A 19,940-nucleotide genomic window follows, 5' to 3' on the forward strand; every position below is an offset into this window, starting at 1 on the left:
AAATGCCAAAATAGTGTACTGTAACATTAAAAAAGAACATGCGGAGTTACAGCTCTGGCACATCTGGCGGCTGCTTGGTCACCAAGGATCTTGACACTTGCTCTGCTGAGTACAACCTGCTCCTTCAGAGTACTCCAGGCAATGGAAACATTTCTTAAGCACACCAATGATCTGCTCTATTACATTTCATATGGCAGCAAGGCTAACATTATCTCCATACTGCACACACATATTGAGCTGCGCAGCAGAATTACCAGCCCTGCAGCCAGCAGATAAACCTTGTAGCCCAGTAGCCTCTCTTCAGTTCGTCATAGCGTCTGACGTATGACGCTATGTGGCAATGCCACACAATGAAAGCTGTAGGTGCTGATCTGCATGATTCACTACCAAAGGTCACACATCAGCTGGACACTGTGGGAGAGAAATCTCTGCTGATTCCGACACAGGACAGAGTTGATATATATGTGTGATTCATCTTTGCAGTGTGGAAATCCTACTGAAGCTGTATGCTTGCTTACTCTGATTCGCTCTGGCAACAGACAATGGAATGTAGTTATCTCTCTTTGTGGATGACCTTAGTGGTCACATGTACCCACAATGAAGAGTAAACTGCAAAATAATATTGGCGATTACTACCCAAACAATCAGAGAAAAGGATGCTGATGGGTTGGCAAGTCAACTCTAATTGGCTGAGGCATTGCCATGGAGAAAACAACAGGGAACTATTGGCTAAAATTAGCTGGGAGTTTTAGACTCCCCATTCTATTCTCCATGGCAACATCTCAACCAATTAGTGTCGACTCAATCAATAGCCTTTTCTCCGGTAGTATAAGTTGTTATGATTTTTTAAAATTTGGCATTCTTGGGCTTATCCTGATGAGTGTCCCAACAGTGTGTCTTTTTTTACAATGACATTCAAAACTGTTCAGCTTTAACTTGGAAGGAACCAACTCCATGAACATTCTTTGCCACAGTCACCCTCACAGTCACTGACAATGTGATTCTTGCCCTGCTCTGAAGTTGGAGTTGCAGTTGCAGCAGGTGACAGCTTTCATGAGGATATCCTTACTGAGATTGTTCCTTGCCAGCTTTCAGCTGGAGTTTGTTTTCCCTGAGCACCATGGGTGGATGGCCACCAGCTGAGAGCCCTTCTCCCTCTTTTAGCAGCTCCTTCTGCTCATTGTGACCTCTTTTCATTCTATCAATTGTGCTGTATTCCAAAGGAATGCCCACTGGTGCATCCACATATGGGAGCTATTGGTTTCTGCAGAAACCTTGAACTCAGCCAAATCTCCTTCAGCACATGTCATGCCATGATCTGCTTACTACTGATGGCCAATTACTGTGCACACACTGACATCCTTACTAACATGGCATCAGCTGCAATTTGCCCTGTGTCCACAGATATCACTTGGAAATTTAGGGGCACTTCGAGCTTTATGATTTCTGTATCCAGTGGCTTCTTTTGCCCAGCCAGACCAACATTACACAGAAAAAAAATGAATTGTTAAAACAGTTTGAAAAAGTGGCATTGTTTTTTAAAGCACTGAAGGTGTAACACTCTCCTGCAATGATTACAGTTTATCAGCGTGTAGCACACACAGAGCATTTGAGTTCACTCAACTTTCCTGGTCATGTTAACATGCACATTTTATATGGCATACAGCAAGCTAATTATTCACTAAAAATAATTGATCTTTGTGTTTTCCTCAAGGTTGGGGCTTGGTTTCTCACTAAAATCAACTATTACACATCCCATGACATTATTAAAATGAAATTTAATCTTGCTGATAAATGGATAAGCATGTTGCATGAATCAGGATGACTCCTGGTTCTTGAAAGTTTGAGGAATAAAGTAATAACTGCATCCCTTCTGCCCATATTAACTCTGCTAAGATGTTAATTAAGATCATTTTACATTGCACTAATTTATGTAATTAAGTAAACTAGTTTCTCCTCAGAGTGACTATATTCATGCACACAATATTTTATTATATTGCAGGAACAGCCAGTTGGTTTGTGGAGGCCAGTACAGTATGTCAACAGTAATAACAACCAAGAAGTGAGTAGTGTGGACAATCTGTGCAGTCTGGAGCTAATAGCGAGCAATATTGTGTAATGCACGAAAGTGTCAGCTCTTGGGCTGAGGGGAGAAATGGGAACTTAATCAAGGGACAAGTGTCACTGACAGGTCTGTTGTCACATCAGGCTGAATCATAGAATCCTTACAGTGCAGAAAGAGACCATATGGGCCATCGAGCCTGTACTGACAGCAATCCTACCCAGGCCCTGTCCCCGTAACCCAACGTGTTTATCCAGCTATCCCCCCTGAGCTAAGGGTCAATTTAGTATGGCTAATTAACCTAACCCACACATTTTTGGACTGTGGGAGGAAACCAGAACACCCAAAGGAAACCCACACACAGACATAGTACAAACTCCACACAGACAGTCACCCAGAGCCGGAATTGAACCCAGGTCCCCGGTGCTGTGGGGCAGTAGTGCTAACCTTTATGCCAGCAGGCCGTCATTGACCAAGTATTGAACTCGACAATTACAACTTGACATTAACAGGCAGGAAGATCCCCATGCCTACCCCTTGATGTGAGACCCAATCTTTCACCCAGTATGAAGCCCATTGGTGCGCCCACAATCTCTGCACACCACTTCACAGGTGATTCACTGTGAGGAGAAACAGTTTTACTCCGTTTTATTATTGATTTCTCCCTGTCAGCACTCTGTCCTTCAATGGGAGATGCAATCCCCTGCCCATCACTTCCAAAATCAAATCTGATCAATGCTCTTCACTTGGCCACTAATCATCCTGGTCCAAGATGCAATTTATCCATTCCCTAGTCCAAGGCTTAAATATCCCCCATCCCCAACCACCACCAAGGCCCAACCTCTTGCCCCGTCAGGCCAAAGCCTAATCTCTCATCTCCCTACCCTCCCTGGCCACTGCTCTTTCCACTTCACAGAAACACTATTAGGGGTATTTTGCATCTCACCATTCAGCTGAAGGTGCTGCACCCTGTGGATCCCCAGTGGACGCAAGTGAGCATGATCACATCTCTAAGCTAGAGATTTTGTTTTCATTTAACTTTGACAGTCTCTTAGACTGTTCAAAACCTGTAATGCACAAAAACATTTTTTTTAAATTACTTACGGCACAGTGAATGAGATTATATATTTCAAAATCTTACTTGTTATATGATCACCTATTCAGCAGGGACAAAGGAGAAAGTTTTAAAATTGAGCTGGCCAACTGATGGAAAGTGGAGTTTAATGCAAAGATGATCAAGGTAATTAGTAATAATGCAGGGAACTAAAACTGTATCTACATAGTGAATGGTCTCCTCAAGTCAAGAGTAGGAAAGTTGGAAAGATTTGAGTGTGACTACCAATCATACAATGAAGGTGGATACCATACTACCCATTTCAGCATGGAGCAGGGAATCCTCTCCCCTGCAGGTTCTAGAGATACAGGTGTTCTGGTTCTATTGTGCCTCCTTCTGCAGTGCAGGAGGAAACCATTTGGCCTATTGATTCTGCACCAACTCCATGACACAGCACCTTACCCAAACCCAGCCCTCTGCTCTATCCCATACATTTATCCCACTAATCCCCCTACACATTTTGGGACACAGAGGGGCAATTTAGCATTGCCATTCCACTAACCTGCACATCTTTGACTGTGGGAGGGAAGTGGATCTCTCGGAGGAAACCCAGGCAGATCACAAGGAGAATGTGCAAACTCCACACAGACAGTGACCCAAGCCAAAAATCAAACCCGGGTCCCTGGAGCTTGAAGCAGCAGTGTTAACCACACTGCTACTATGCTGCACTATGAAGACCAATATACCATTTGTCCTCTTTACTCCATGCTGTACCTGTGCGCTTACTTTCAGCTACTGATGCAGGGGATACCAAGGTCTCATTGAGTATCCACCTCTCTCAATTTACATCTATTCAAGTAATATTCTATCTTCCTACTATTGCTACCAAAGTGGATAACCTCACATTCATCCACATTATGCTGCATATGCCCACACATTCAGCCTGTCCAAATCATGCTGAAGCATCTCTGGACCTTTCTCACAGTTCACCTTCCCACTCAACTTTATAACATTTGCAAATTTGGAGATAATACATTCAGTTCCTCTTCTAAATCATAGTTCCCTTTTTCAAGTAAGTGGCAGTTGGAATTTAACCCTGAAAAGTGTGAGGTGAAATACTTTGGAAGGAATAAATTGACAAGGAAATATCCAATGAATGGCATGACACTAAGAAGTTCTGTAGAACAAAGGGACCTTGGCGTGAAGACAGTAGGGCAGGTTAGTAGGGTGGTGGAAAAGGCATCTGGCTCACTCGCTTTTATCAATCAAAGCATAGATTACAAAAGCAGGGAAGTAATGTTGGAGTTATATAGAATGTTGGTGAGGCCACAGCTAGAGGACTGTGTGAAGCTCTGGTCACCACATGTGACTCCACTGGAGAAGGTGCAGAGAAGATTCACCAGGATGCTGCCTAGGATGGAACATTTAAGTTATGAAGAGAGGTTGGATAGGCTTGGGTTGTTTTCGTTGGAGCGGAGAAGGCTGAGGAGCGACCTGATCGAGGTGTGCGAGATTATGAGGGGCATGGACAGACCGGATAGGGAGCAGCTATTCTCCTTAATTGAAGGGTCAGTCATGAGCGGAAATAGGTTCAAGGTGAGGGTCAGGAGATTTGGGGGTATGTGAGGAAAAACCTTTTCACCCCAAAGGTGGTGATGGTCTGAAATGCACTGCTTGGGATGGTGGTAGTGGGTTGACTTATCCTTTAAGAAGTATTTGGATGAGACCTTGGCACAGCATAGCATTGAAGGCTAGGAGCCAAGTGCTGGTAAATGGGATTAGAACATAGAACACAGAACATAGAAAAACTGCAGCACAAACAGGCCCTTCGGCCCACAAGTTGCGTCGATCATATCGCTACCTACTAGGCTTACCTATAACCCTCAATCCTATTAAGTCCCACGTACTCATCCAGAAGTCTCTTAAAAGACCCTATCGAATTTGCCTCCACCACCACCGACAGCAGCTGATTCCACTCACCCACCACCCTCTGAGTGAAAAACTTACCCCTGATATCTCCTCTGTACCTACTCCCCAGCACCTTAAACCTGTGTCCTCTCATAGCGACCATTTCAGCCCTGGGAAAAATCCTCTGAGGATCCATGCGATCAATACCTCTCAACATCTTATACGCCTCTACCAAGTCACCTCTCATCCTTCGTCTCTCCAAGGAGAAAAGACCAAGATCCCTCAACCTACCCTCATAAGGCATGCCACCAATCCAGGCAACATCCTTGTAAATCTCCTCTGCACCCTTTCAATAGCTTCCACATCCTTCCTGTAATGAGGCGACCAGAACTGAGCACAGTCCTCCAAGTGGGGTCTGACTAGGTTCTTATAAAGCTGCAGCATTATCTCCCGACTCCTAAACTCAATCCCTCGATTGATGAAGGCCAGTATACCATACATCTTCTTAACCACATCCTCTACTTGTGAGGCCAATTTAAGAGTCCTATGGACTTGGACCCCAAGGTCCTTCTGATCCTCTACACTGCTAAGAACCTTACCCTTGATATTATACTCCTTCATCCCATTTGACCTGCCAAAATGGACCACTACACATTTATCCGGGTTGAAGTCCATCCGCCACTTCTCCACTCAGTCTTGCATCCTACCTATGTCACACCGCAACTTCTGACTTCCCTCCAAACTATCCACAACACCACCAACCTTTGTGTCGTCAGCAAATTTACCAACACATCCTTCCACTTCCTCATTCAGATCATTTATGAAAATTACAAACAGCAGGGGTCCCAGAACAGATCCCTGGGGCACTCCACTGTTGACCGACCTCCATGCAGAAGAAGACCCATCTACAACCACTCTCTGCCTTCTGCAGGCAAGCCAGTTCTGGATCCACAAGGCAACAGATCCCATGCCCTCTCCCTTTCTCAAGAAGTCTTGCATGGTGGACCTTATTGAACGCCTTGCTGAAGTCCATATAAACCACATCTACCGCTCTTCCTTCGTCAATGTGTTTAGTCACATTATCAAAGAACTCAACCAGGCTCGTAAGGCACGACAAAGCCAATTAGGTGGGAGGTCAGGTGTTTCTCGTATATCAATGCAGACTCCATAGACCGAAGGGAGTCTTCTGTGCTGTATGATTCTATGACTCTATGGATCAGAAGCACCTCTCCTTCCAACACCCCCCACCTCCAACCTCGCACTCCCCCCACCACTACTCCCCCGCAACCAAATTGCCACATGCACCACCTGAGAAGAACTAGCAAGTGGGATACTAACACAAAAAAAACAAACTATGTTAAGAATTCATTTTGAATTAATTTTAATTTGGTAATAGAAAGCAAATACTTCAACATGAGTCTGAAAAATATCAGCATGCCAAATTAGGTGCAATTTAACTAATCAGGGACTGAATTATTAAGAAGTAGGTATTAAGTCAATGCCAACACTCAAGTACTAAACTGAAAAACGTGGAGTGTTCAGATAAGCCCAAGGAGTGTTCATTTTTTATCTGGCCATGCCAAAGTTCTCTGCGTAAAAATTGCTAATGAGGTCACTACCCCTTTAAGAAAGAGAGCAGTGCATAAGAATGCCCCACCCAGAACATAGTGACTGACAGAGAAAACAAGAAACCTGAGCAGTGTCTCACAGTGTCAGACTGCTTCACACAGTGTTGCGTATAACAATTTAGTGGGGAGCCCATCTCAGACTCTTGTGCTGTGGGACTTTCAGCCCACTCTCTTCCTGTGTCTGTGCCTGTGGATATAAAGCCTGAAAACAATTTTTTATTGAAGCTGGTGAGTCCTTTTATTTTAAGAATGAAAAGCAGCATTAGTATGTCATTGATTCATTTCGTGAAAGCTAAAGTTAACTTTTGCAAGGGTTGAAAGGATATTCCTAACTTATTCTTGGGAGCATAACTTACATTTAAGTTCACACTGTAATTAAAAACCACTCAAATAGGAATCATAAACTCAGCAATATTCCTAATTTTCACCAAACTGCCTGTTCTTCCATATGATGAACAGCAATCAGTAAAATTGCAGTTTACAATTGTGTTATTCCCTCCCCCACTCTACCATCCCCACAAACAATGTGGTTGTTCAAAGTGATTCACATTTTTGTCTTCTACTTTCCCCCAGGTGAAGAAGGCTCTGAATTTTCGTTCAAAATAAAGACACCATCCATTCAGGTAAGAAACAATGTGAGCCAGTCTGTCTCAAATATCAGTGAAGGAATTCGAGTGATACTCCTGAAACGAAAGGTGGGCAGAGTCACAAAAATCGTGGAGAAATGAGTTTCCATTTCGCAGGGTAGAACAATTTATTCTGTGCCACATCCCTGGGCTCTCCCTATTAAATGAGGGATTACGCCTGCTACTGTTTAAATCCTCTGACTGGAAGATGTTTTGAACTCTATACTTTGATAGTCAAACATTGATATACAGGAGATGAAAGGAAAAACCTCTCCCATAATAAAGGAAAATTGCCCTTCTTATCAAGCGAAGATACAGTCACATAATTTTACTTTTGAACTAGAATCACCATTCTTTCTTTCAATTATTGAATGCTTGTTTTTATTCCTTCCTACCTTGGGATATGTATATTGTCAAACTTTTTCGACAGAGATTGTGCAATAAAATTCCGAGTCTGGATGTCGAATGCTCCATGTTTACATTTGGGGGTGTGATAGTTATGGGAGGGGTTGGGGTGTGGGGTGTGGGATGTGGTGTGGTGGGGTGGAAAGTGGGGATACCTTTTTCAGCCCATTGATGCCAGCAAGGAAACGATAGATGGTGAGCTCCTGTCAATTATATGTACACTTTTATACTTCTGTTCATCCACCTTCTCCAGTTTTGGGTAACAGCGTGTACAGACTAGCAATGCAAATATCATGTGGCCAAGCTGCATACCAAAAGAATGTCATCCTGTACAATCTAGTGTTGCCATTTTAGCTCTTGTCCAGTGGCACAGGGGAATCAAATGTGTGAGTTGGCGCAGTGGTCACCACTCTGCCTCACAGCATCAGCGACCCATATTCAGTTGCCGGCTTGGGTCACTATCATTGTGGAGTCTGCATGTTCTCCCCATGTCTGCGTGGGTTTTCCTCAGGTGCCTCGGTTTCTTCCGAGGGTTAGGTGGATTGGCCACGCTATATTGACCCTAGTGTCAGGGGGATTAGCAGGGTAAATGCATGGAGTTATGGGAATAGGGCCTTGGTGGGGTTGTGGTCAGTACAGACTCGATGGGCCAAATGGCCTCCTTCTGTATTGTAAGGATTCTATGATATGTATATGTTAGGGGGATTAGCCATGCTAAATGCATGGGGTTGAAAGGATAGGATGGGGCAGTGGGTCTTAGGTAGAATGCTCTTTCAAAGTGTTGGCAGATTCAATGGGCAGACTGGCCAACTTCTGCACTGCTGGGATTCTATGTAATGTGAGATGGCATAGGCACTGCTTATATTGTCATAGAGTCATAGAGGTTTACAGTATTGGAACAGGCCCTTTGGCCCAACTTGTCCGTGCTGCACTTTTTTTTAAGCTCTAAGCTAATCTCAATTGCCCGTGTTTGGCCCATATCCCTCTATACCCATTGTACCCATGTAACTACCTAAATGCTTTTTTAAGGACAGAATTGTATCCGCCTCTATTACTACCTTTGGCAGCTTGTTCCAGACATTCACAACCCTCTGTGTGAAAAAATTGCCCCTCTGGACACTTTTGTATCTAAGCCCTCTACTTTTAGACCCCCCCTACCTTTGGGAAAAGATATTGACTCTCTAGCTGATCTGTGCCCTTCATTATTTTATAGACCTCTATAAAATCACCCCTCAGCCTCCTACGGTCCAGAGAAAAAAGTCCCAGTCTTTCTGTAATATCCTTTCTATAATAGGGTGAGCAGAATTGCACACAGTATTCCAAATGTGGCCTTACCAATATCTTGTTCAACGAGACATTCCAACTCCTGTATTCAATGTTCTGACCGATGAAACCAAACGTGCCGAATGCCTTCTTCACCAGTCTGTCTATCTGTGACTCCACTTTCAAGGAGCTATCAACATGTACTCTTTGATCTCTTTGTTCTGTAACACTCCCCAACACCGTACCATTAACTGAGTAAGTCCTGCCCTGGTTCAATCTACCCAAATGCATCACCTCGCATTTGTCTAAATTAAACTCCATCTGCCATTCGTCAGCCCACTGGCCCAATTGATCAAGATCCCATTGCAATTGGAGATAACTTTCTTCACTGTCCACTATGCCACCAATCTCAGTGTCATCTTCAAATTTACTAACCATGCATTCCAGCATTGCAAGTGTCAGCACAATAAAAAGATGAAATCAAATGATGTTGTTCACAAGCAGTTGACAAGCCTGTTATTTTTAACAACTAAAACCACAGCAGCATCTTGTACTTAGAGCAGCTCGAACAGTGAGAAGTGTTTCACAGAATCAGGAGGCGAAATGAGTAGCAAACCAAAGGAGAGGTGATGAAAAGGTTGATTAAAGATAGAAAGGTGGAAAGGTTTCAACAGGAAACTCTGGAGACCCAGCCCAGATAACTAAATGCACAGCTCCAACAGTGTGTTGAAGGGAATGGTGACACACAAACTGTCAGAGTCAGGGAGAGGAGGTGAGGGGGTTGAGGAGGAGTGGAGGGATGAGCTGGGGAGGCGAAGCGGGTTCTGGAGATGTAAGGCACTGTAGAACTGTGGGGTAACATAGATCTGCAAAAATGGGAGATGCTCAAATGGGATAAGATGTGGCTGCACAAGTTTGAAGTGATGGAACGTATAGAAATTGGAAAACAACCGGTGGCTAGATGTAGAGAAATGTGGGGAATTCAGTGGTACCACACTCCAATGAGCCAATCATTGTCAAGCTGCTTGAAAAGGGAAATATAGTTGCCTCCACCATTCTCTTTCTCCTGCTCCCACATGATAGTGACCCTCATGATGGTGAGGTTGTGCAGAGTATAGTGGACCATGCCAAATTATGGCAGAGGATCTGGTAAGTCCTGCAGGCTCCTCCAGAAATGTCCAGGCAATGCACCCGTGTGTGCAGATATTGGGCAGGATTTTCCAGCCGCATTTGCCCTGATACTGGAAAATCCCACCCCAGGTCAATAGACCTTTCTATGGTCTACCCCTCAGTCCCTACAATTCCCGTGGGCTCATCATTTTGAGCCCAAACTGATGCCATACAGGCGTCATGTAACCGAATTTTGTGTTCAATGTATTTCATGGTAATTGGTAGATTTCCTCTGGTACAGAGGAAGGGCTGAGTTTGGATTGGAAGAATTCAAGCAAGAGAGCTTTGGGTGAGAACAGCTTGGAACAAAGGCCTGGTCAGCTTGATCTCACACTATATCAATGACGGTTAATCAAACTTTTAGACTTGAAGGTTAAATTAATAGAACATAGAACAGTACAGCACAAATAGGCCCTTTGGCCCACAAGTTGTGCCGATCATATCCATACCTACCAGGCCTATCTATAACTCTCAATCCCATTAAATCCCATGTGCTCATCCAGAAGTCTCTTCAAAGACCCCAACGAGTTCGCCTCTACACCACCGACAGCAGCCGATTCCACTCACTCACCATCCTCTGAGTGAAAAACTTACCCCTGACATCTCCTCTGTACCTGCTCCCCAGCATCTTAAACCTGTGTGCTCTCATAGCCTTGGGAAATAGCCTCCGAGAATCCACCCTATCTATACCTCTCAACGTGTTATAAACCTCTATCAGATTGCCTCTCAACTTTCGTCTCTCTAGGGAGAAGAGACCTAGTTCCCTCAACCTATCCTCATAAGGCCTCCCAATCCAGACAACATCCTTGTAAGTCTCCTCTGCACCCTCTCAATAGGTTCCACATCCTTCATAAATGCACGACAGATCAGCCATGATCTTATTGAATGGCGGGGCAGGCTTCAAGGGCTAGATAGCCTACTCCTGCTCCTATTTCTTATGTTCTTATGTTCTTATAAGCTGGTTGGTACTTGAATTTGGAGTAAGCCTATGGTTGTGGCGGGTTTTCCAAACTCGCTTCATGTGTGCACAGTGGCACAATGGTTAGCACTGCTGCCTCACAGTGCCAAGGATCCGGGTTTGAATTCCAGCTTTGGTCACTGTGCGGAGTCTGCACATTCTCCTTGTACCTGCTTGGGTTTCCTCCAGATGCTCTGGTTTCCTCCCACAGTCTGAAAGACGTGCTGGTTAAGTGCATTGGCCATGCTAAATTCTCCCTCAGTGTAGCTGAACAGGTGCTGAAGTGTGGCAACTCGGGGATTTTCACTATAACTTCATTGCAGTGTTAATGCTACTTGTGACACTAATAAATAAGCTTTAAGAAAAACTGCGTAATTTTACCAGAAAGCACACAATAAAAATGGGCAATGTGTTTTAAACTAAATATTTAAAACAAATGAGCAAATGAATGATCTCACAAAATTACTTGATAAAACTTATCAGGTCCTGAGATTGGGTGTTTCATTAGTTGTTTGATAATCGGTTAATTTGGTTGTTTATTACTGGTTTGGTCATTGATTACTGTTAGGTGGTTCTTGATACATCACCTGGTCATGTGCTGACTTATTGAATCATTGGTTACCTTTTAATGTTGATGTGTCCAACAAATCTTTGCAGGAACAAATAACTCCAGAAATATTAACTGTTTATTAACCTAAAGAAAAAATACACCTGAGTAACAAACAAAAGCTATTTTTGGCTTCCAACAGTGTGTTATGTAAAGAGAGTGAACCAGTAATCCTATTTTCCATTGCATATCTGATTTTATGCAGCGGTCATTTAATTGTAAAGTTTACTAGGAATTATTGGCCAGGATTTTCCACCCCCACCGCTATGGGTTTTCCGGTAGTGGGAGATGTTCGCCGTTGACAGTATCTTAAGATCTTGTCAAAGTCAATGGCCATTTGCGTTGCTTGCCCGCTGTGCCACCAAGGAGCCCATCTTAGGGGTGGTGGGGGAAGATGGGGGGGTGGTGGACACCATCTTCGGAGAAACTGAACAATCCTACTGGTGGGAAAAATCGGGACATCCCAGGCATTTTGTGTTTTAATCACAGTCATTTACAGAAACAGCAAGTGCTTTCCTGTTTCCCATCATGTCATACGAGTTGGGATTAAAGGACGTGGAACAAAGGTGTCGAGTTCCAAAACAATCATGAGCTATTTGAAAGGCAGCACAGAATGAGAGACTGAATGGCTGACTCTTATTCCCAAGTCCCTGTCTTTTGTCTCTGCTTATCTGGCTATGATTGTCTTCCACCTTGAAAGGAACAAGTATTGAGTTCAAGAGCCTAACCGCTCTGAAAAATAATTAATTTCATAAACAGTGCACAGTCATCTCTGTACCATCGCACAAAGAATGGATAGATATAAGGAAACACCTGCTTTATCACACAGGTTAGAAAGGCTGAAGTTGTTCCAATTGCAATGTTGAATTGCTCCTGACCAGTTGGTCCAGGTCTTTGGCTAGGAAACCCTACTTCTGACCTTGATCAGACAAAAGATGCACACCTACCTTCCTCCACTTTTTCTGAGCAATGTTTCAATGAAGGAACCTGCATATTTGGCTGAGTGCAGTAAAATTTATAGGTAGTAACGCAGGTTGCACAGCGGTTAGCAGTGCCGCTTCACAGTGCCAGGGACCCAGGTTCAATTCCTGGTTTGGGTCACTGTCTGTGCAGACTCTGCATGTTCTCTCCATGTCTGCGTGGGTTTCCTCCAGGTGCTCTGATTTCCTCCCACAATCCAAAAGACATGCTAGTTAGATGCATTGCCGTGCTAAATTCTCCCTCAGTGTACCTGAACAGGCACCGGAGTGTGGCAACTAGGGAATTTTCACAGTAATTTCATTACCATGTTAATGTAAGCCTACTTGTGACACTGATAAATAAACTTCCAATGCAGAGAATCCATGCACTGGCACACCCCTTTTTCGAGCACTAGCAGCTGTATTCCAGGAAGCAAGAATCCCTTTAAAAATAGTGGCTAAAGAAGTAGGGTGGGTAAGATAAGTGAGTAAGGAGGTTTGGTGGATGAGAGGTAGGGTGGGTAAGGTAGGGTATGGTGGCAGATGGATAGGCTGGTGCATGGGTGAGGTGATTAGTGGAGGGTGAATTCACATCAGGTCAAGAGGGCTAGTCAGGTTGTGATCTAGTCAGGCCAGGTTGTGGTGGGGGGGAAATCAAGTGACGGGGGCAGGTTTAGGTTGGGTCAAAGGGTGAGTCAGATGGTAGGGGCTAGTTAGATCAGGTTGGGAAGGAATCATGGGTAGTTGGGGGTTTAGAGTGAGTGATTGGGTGCTTGTTGTACAGTTATCCAGGGGTTAGACTAGAATTCTTCAATCTAAGGTTTCCTGGGTAAATATCCAATGAAGCAGATCGGAACTATTCAAAGTCTCTGGTTATAACTCAGAGTTGGAGACTTTTTCAGGGAGCAGGGGAGCAGTGGAATTGCCCATCAAGTTCAAACTTCCCAGGCAATCTCCACAAAAACCTTGTGTTGGGATTTCCAAATGGTCCTGTGACATATATTCTATATGTATCCAGTCTTCAACTATCCAGAGACTGGGCCATTGTAGCATTCATTAGCCTCATCTAATTTATCTGGAAACCACTTACATGAGTACCAATTCTTACATCTGCCATTAGCTTGCAGCTATAGTGAAATAGGCTGGGCTTCTCAACCTCACACGTGGCTGGGATTCTCTAGTCCTGGAGATTTGGTTGAGTGTCGAATTCTCCGTTCTCGCTGGCAGCGGTGATGGCGTTTATGAAACTGGAGAATTCCAGCAAAATGGGGGGAGTTTTCCTGTCCCGCCCACCACGGGAATTGTAGTGGGTGGGAGGAGGTAGACCATGCAAAGGACTGTTGACCTCGGGAGGGATTTTTCTGATTTTGGGTTGAGTGCGGCTAGTAAAATAGTCTATGGAGAAGAAGAAACTATGGTAATTTGTTCTGATGAAAGGCCACTGACATTAAACTTTGGGTGAGATTTCCTGGCCATGCCAGCTATAGGGATTGTCCGGTCCTGCCGAAAATCAAAGGACTTTTGACTGGATCACCGTACTTCCCACAGCAGATACTCTTTCAGAGAGTTGGTACTGTCGGGATTCTATTCTATAGACCTCGCCATGGCTGGGTCAGAAAATCCAAGTGGTTTGTCTCTCCACAGGAATTACCTGACCTGCTGAGTATTTCCAACGCTTTCTGTTTTTAATTCATATTTCCTTCATCCATAGTATTCTGCGGTGTACAAGGAATTGGTTCACTCTGACTCAAATATCCAGAGGCCAGTCATCCTTAAGGAAAACCATCAAAGCCCAGAGAAATGTCAATAGGAAAGGGATGAGGACATTTTGGAACTCTAATAGAAAAGCAGAAAGCTGCATCAAGTGTCGTTAGCCTTTAAAAGAGGAAGCAAGATTTGACCTTCGAAAAAAATAATTTCCATGGAATCTATGTGTCACTGGAAAGGCTAGCATTTTCCTGCCAATCCTGGTTGCCCTTGAACTGAGGATTAAGTTCAGATCAAGTAACGAAGGCAGATTTCCATGAACCAGATGGGCTTTCATGACAACTGATAGTTTTGTGGCTACTTCTGGCTTTTTAATTCCAAATTTTATTAACTGAATTTAAATCGCACTATCTGCCATGGTGGGATTTGAACCTATGCCTATCCTTACTATCCAAAGATGTGTGGGTTAGGGGGATTAACTATGGGTAAATATCTGGCTGGCCTGGGCAAGGTACTCCTTCGGAGAGTCAATGCAGACTCGATGGGCTGAATGGACTCCTTCTGCACTGTAGGGATTCTGTAGATTCTATGGAGGCTTACATTGAAACAAAGTCTCAAAAATGACTCTAGATCACCTAACATCTGAATTGCAAGGCCAGTGATACTATCACTACGCCATTCTCTCCCCTGAAAAGTACCAAGTTACATTCATTGTTCCATTGTGAAGGTTCAGAGTCTGTTTAAGGATAACACCCAAAACCTGAACCTGTACTCCTTCTTAAGATGCTGAGCAACTTGCTGTGTGTTACCAGCACTCCATTTGTTTACGTTACTCTTCTCCAAGATCAAGTTCTCGCATTTTTATAATTCTGTTTCCACGAAATGCTTTTTCCATCCTTAAGTGCAGCCATTAACAGATGCAAATGGATGTTTGGCAGCTGTTTTTATACTTAAGTATGATGATGTTTGGAATAACAGAAAAATGTGGCCCGAATGAATGTTTATAGTCCATTTTCTCTTTGCATCAAGTTAGTCAATAAGACACACTTCCACTTTCTCATTGCTGCCAAAACCTGGTAATTTTCTAAAATACCTTCATTAAGTTTTATCTTCCATTGGCATTTGTAATTTTCCCATGCATTTTTGACCACAATAATGAGCAGTGTGAGGTGAAATGGTGATAGAAATCTCTTAGCAATCCTAAGCGCTGACATTGATTGCTGCAGAGTGAGTGGGGAACATTTATTTTGAAGGCTGTTTCCTCCGCAGTAGTGAAATATTAAAATATGAGTCAGTGCAAGATTTAGATTGCCATTAACTGGACGACTTGGCAACACAGTGGTTAGCACTGCTGCTTCACAGCGTCAGGGACCCGGGCTCAATTCTGGCCTTGAGTGACTGAATGTGTGGAGTTTGCACATTCTCCCTGTGTCTGCGCAGGTTTCCTCCAGTTGCTCCAGTTTCCTCCCACACTCCAAAGATGTGTAGGTTAGGTGGATTGGCCATGCTAAATTGCCCCTAACTATCGAAAAATGTGTGGGTTAGGGGGATTAACCATGGTAAATACGTGGACAGCCTGAGTAAGATAGCCCTTCGGAGAGTCAATACAGACTCAATATGACCTCCTTCTGCACTGTAGAGATTCTATGGAAGTTTACATTTGGGGAAAAAAAAGTACCAAAAATGACACTAGATCATCTGCTTGCACCTTGAACTTTCCTTTAACTTAGCCTGTGTTTTTCAGTCTTTATTCGCAGTTTCATGTGTGTGACGCTGCAACAGAGCATGCAATGAGGAGCTGACCTTCTCAAACCCCCCCTCCATCCACCTGTTTGATTTGATTAGGGGCACAATAGCACCATTATAAAAATCACAAATTCCATGAAAGTGAAAAGTAAATAAAGCCTCAGTCTGAGCAAACAATAGCTAAAATTCAGACATAGCCCTTATCTAGTGAGGCACAATCACACTGTATGCTTAAGAAATTTTGTTAAACAAATATTTAGCTTATAACACATTGATACAGTACATAAGATTTCAATATTTATCTTGCTGTCAAATGGCGAATTTTCACATTGATGCCCAATGCTGGACGGATAAGAATGTGGCTGTGTTGGAATATGACTTAATGCAACCATTTTGTGTGGCTCCAGTGACAGGCATGATAAATTGGCAAGAGGTAAGCGTGGCTGCATTATCATATCACTGTCATTCTATTTTACCTTGCAAAAATACATGTAGTGTCTTTATTTGCTAAAATAATATCGAGAAGAAGTTTGTTCAAGCCGCAACATGTGCATCCAACTTGAGTTCTCCTCCAGAATGTTGCATGCAGCAAACATCCCACTTTTGGCTAGTGTCATCATTGGGGAGCGGCCAAGAACATTTCAGCAGCTTCTCCATGTTACAGGAAGGAAACCGATTCAAAAAATACATTGCGTTGCCTGTTTTCCCAACTGCTGCCTCACAGCGCCTGGGACTGGGACTGGGGGCACAGTGGTTAGAACTGCTGCCTCACATCTCCAGACACCCGGGCTCAATTCCAGTCTCAGGTGACTGTCTGTGTGGAGTTTGCATGTTCTCCCCATGTCTGCATGGGTTTCCTCCCACACTCCAAAGATGTGCAGGTTAGGTGCTTTGGCCATGCTAAATTGCCCCTAAATATCCAAAGGTATGTAGGTTAAGAGGATTGGCGGGGTAAATGCATGGGGTTATGGGGTTGGGGCCTGGGTGGGATGCTCTTTTGGAGAGTCAATGCAGACTTGTGGGGATTCTATGATTCTATTCTATGATTCTAACTAAGGAACATCCTGTATGAAAAGCAGAATGATTACTGTGGGTCACTTCACAGGGCAAATGCTTACTCCAATGAATGACTGTGGAGTGAGATATGAATAAATGTAAAGAAAACCTCTCCTGAATACTTGATAACCTTTGTTCTACCATCACTTCTCAACTAAAAGCTCTGGAATTCCCTCCAGATCTTGCTGCCTCTGCCCAGCTTTTGCCTCCTGAAAAGTTATCTCTTTGACCAAGCTTTTGGTCATCGCTCTTAATATCTTATAGTGATGCAGTGTCAAATCTTGTCTGATGAAGTGCTTTGGAACTTTTCAGTTTCTCAAAAGAGCTATAAAAATGAAAGATGTTGTTGCCGTAAGTAGCATTGAGAATGCCTCACTGTACATCAGGGTTTGGGCAAAGGGGACTAAAGATTGACTTGTGGGATTCCTGCAGCGGTAACAAAATCAACAGACGTTTACTGGGACCCATAGGAGCAAGATTAATTCAGCAGCCATAGCTCATCTGTGACTTGCTTTAAATTTAAAGTTTATTTATTGCCCCAGTAGGCTTACGTTAATACTGAAGTTACTGTAAAACCATGAAGTTACTGTAAAAATCTCCTAATCGCCACACTCCAGTGCCCGTTCAGGTATACTGAGGGAGAATTTAACATGGCCAATGCACCGAACTAGTGTGCCTTGTGGTGAACAATGTAACACACTTCACAAAATATTTTGTATAATCTATTAGCCACCCGATAATATAATCTGCTCTCTATAGCAGATTTCAGCAGAGATTTGTTAAGGGGAATAGAAACGTTCATCGTCTACTAATCATAGAATCCCTAAGGTACAGAAGGAAGCCATTCAGCCCATCGAGTCTGTACCAACCACAATCCCACCCAGGCCCTGTTCCTTTAACCCCACGCATTTACCCTGTTAATCCCCCTGAGACTAGGAGAGACGGAGAAAACGTGCAAACTCCACATAGACAATGACCTAAGGCTGGAACTGAACCTGGGAGCCTAGCGCTGTGAGGCAGCAGTTGGGAGAACAGGAAATGGTGTGTCTTTTTTAAATCAGTTTTCTTCCTGCCCCTTGGAGAAGCAGCTGAACTGTGCTTTGAGGCTGCAATGCTAACCACTGAGCCACTATGCCACCCCTCTTTCTAGGTTGAACCCTAATTTCTTTATGTGATTCATATGGGAGATGTATGCACAGTATATTGTTTGAAATGACATTATCATATTCGATCTGTAAGAGATGAATCATTATGTAGTTTTGTTTCTCTTGTAGATTGACGGTTGATACCATGGACTGGAAGACACTACAAGGCGTCCTTAGCGGCGTAAATAAGTACTCTACAGGGTTTGGACGGATTTGGTTATCAGTTGTCTTTATCTTCCGGGTGCTAGTTTATGTGGTGGCAGCAGAGAAAGTGTGGGGTGATGACCAGAAAGACTTTGACTGTAATACCAAGCAACCAGGGTGCACCAATGTGTGCTTTGATTACTACTTTCCCATCTCCCACATCCGGCTGTGGGCTCTGCAATTGATCTTCATCTCTACGCCTTCCCTGCTGGTTGTCATGCATGTGGCCTATAGAAAAGACAAAGAGAAAAAGTATCATCTGAAGCACCCAGATACCAACACCAAACTCTATGAGGATGCTGGGAAAAAACATGGTGGGCTCTGGTGGACCTATTTGATCAGTCTGTTTTTTAAAACCGTGATTGAAATTGTTTTCTTGTATATCCTTCATCGGATTTATGACAGTTTTGATATGCCTCGTCTGGTCAAATGTGAGGTAGAACCTTGCCCCAATGTAGTAGATTGTTACATTGCCAGACCGACTGAGAAAAGGATTTTCACCTATTTTATGGTTGGGGCATCATCTCTTTGCATTGTTATAAGTGTATCTGAAATGATCTACTTGGTCTTTAAAAGGTGTTTCAGATGCTGTATGTTGCATTGTCGGAAAAGAAAATCAGAATTTATTGAGGTTAAGGCTGATTACCATGCCCACGCACTCACTCATGCAAATTACTTGCCTAATGGAAAGTCACTGGACTACATTCATGCTTCTGCCCCAAATCTTTCCTCAATGTAACATGTTTCTCCCATTTCTCAGTATGGTGATATGAGGGTGACAGCGCAACAGCATTTGAACTTTTTAACCAAAGCTATATCATTTTCAATAGCAACCTTTGCCAACATTTCCTCAGACAGATCGGTAGCTAGGGATGTATTTTTCAGGCTGGTTGGGTTCTCTACAAGCAACAGACAAACTAATGTAAGTCGTAGAGGAAGGGAGGCAATTTAGATCTCGCATAGCAGGGATTTAGGCTTCTTGGTGATCTGCCAATGAGCGGCTTTGCTGGTTTATGACAGACATATCCATTGATGGGACTCTTCCATCCTTTTGCTCAGGAACAACACGCAGGTATGTAGGCAGCTGTCTGGGAGGACAAGAGGGAGAAAGAAACATTTCAGGCAATGAATGAAAGTTGCTTTATTAATATTTATTTCTGTCTTCATAAGCAAACGTTATCGTGCTAATTGTTAGCACTGAACACAATATCCACTTTTGAAATCAATATTAGCATTTGTTTTAAACGTTTCATCAATCTATTTCTGGCGATTCTCAATGTTGGGAAATATGCCAGTTATACAATTTAGTTAAGATGTGTTACAAGCCAAAAATAGAAAGATGAATTTGCATACATTTGATTGAGAAAATATTGAAATGCACTTGATAAATGACTTTATATCCAGTAATCTTAGCTCCAATACATCACCACCACTCCAGTCAA

The 19,940-nt window shown here is 43.4% G+C and overlaps 1 protein-coding gene across 1 annotated transcript; it reads left to right on the top strand.

Moving 5' to 3' along the window:
* The first annotated feature begins 6,714 nt into the window (after window positions 1–6,714).
* Window positions 6,715–19,673, top strand: LOC145357778 (gap junction beta-3 protein-like). The gene is made up of 3 exons (XM_080211257.1): window positions 6,715–6,880; window positions 7,226–7,275; window positions 18,424–19,673. The coding sequence occupies exon 3, from the start codon at window positions 18,440–18,442 to the stop codon at window positions 19,235–19,237; it is 798 nt and encodes a 265-aa protein (XP_080067383.1). The 5' UTR covers window positions 6,715–6,880; window positions 7,226–7,275; window positions 18,424–18,439; the 3' UTR covers window positions 19,238–19,673.
* Window positions 19,674–19,940: the final 267 nt, after the last annotated feature.

Source organism: Carcharhinus amblyrhynchos, chromosome 24 (genome assembly GCF_965287045.1).
Source record: "Carcharhinus amblyrhynchos chromosome 24, sCarAmb.v2.hapA, whole genome shotgun sequence".
NCBI classification, from domain to species: Eukaryota; Metazoa; Chordata; class Chondrichthyes; order Carcharhiniformes; family Carcharhinidae; genus Carcharhinus; species Carcharhinus amblyrhynchos.

Bases quoted from the DNA above. Each gene is read 5' to 3' on its own strand.
- LOC145357778 (XM_080211257.1), top strand. From the start codon at position 18,440: ATGGACTGGAAGACACTACAAGGCGTCCTTAGCGGCGTAAATAAGTAC.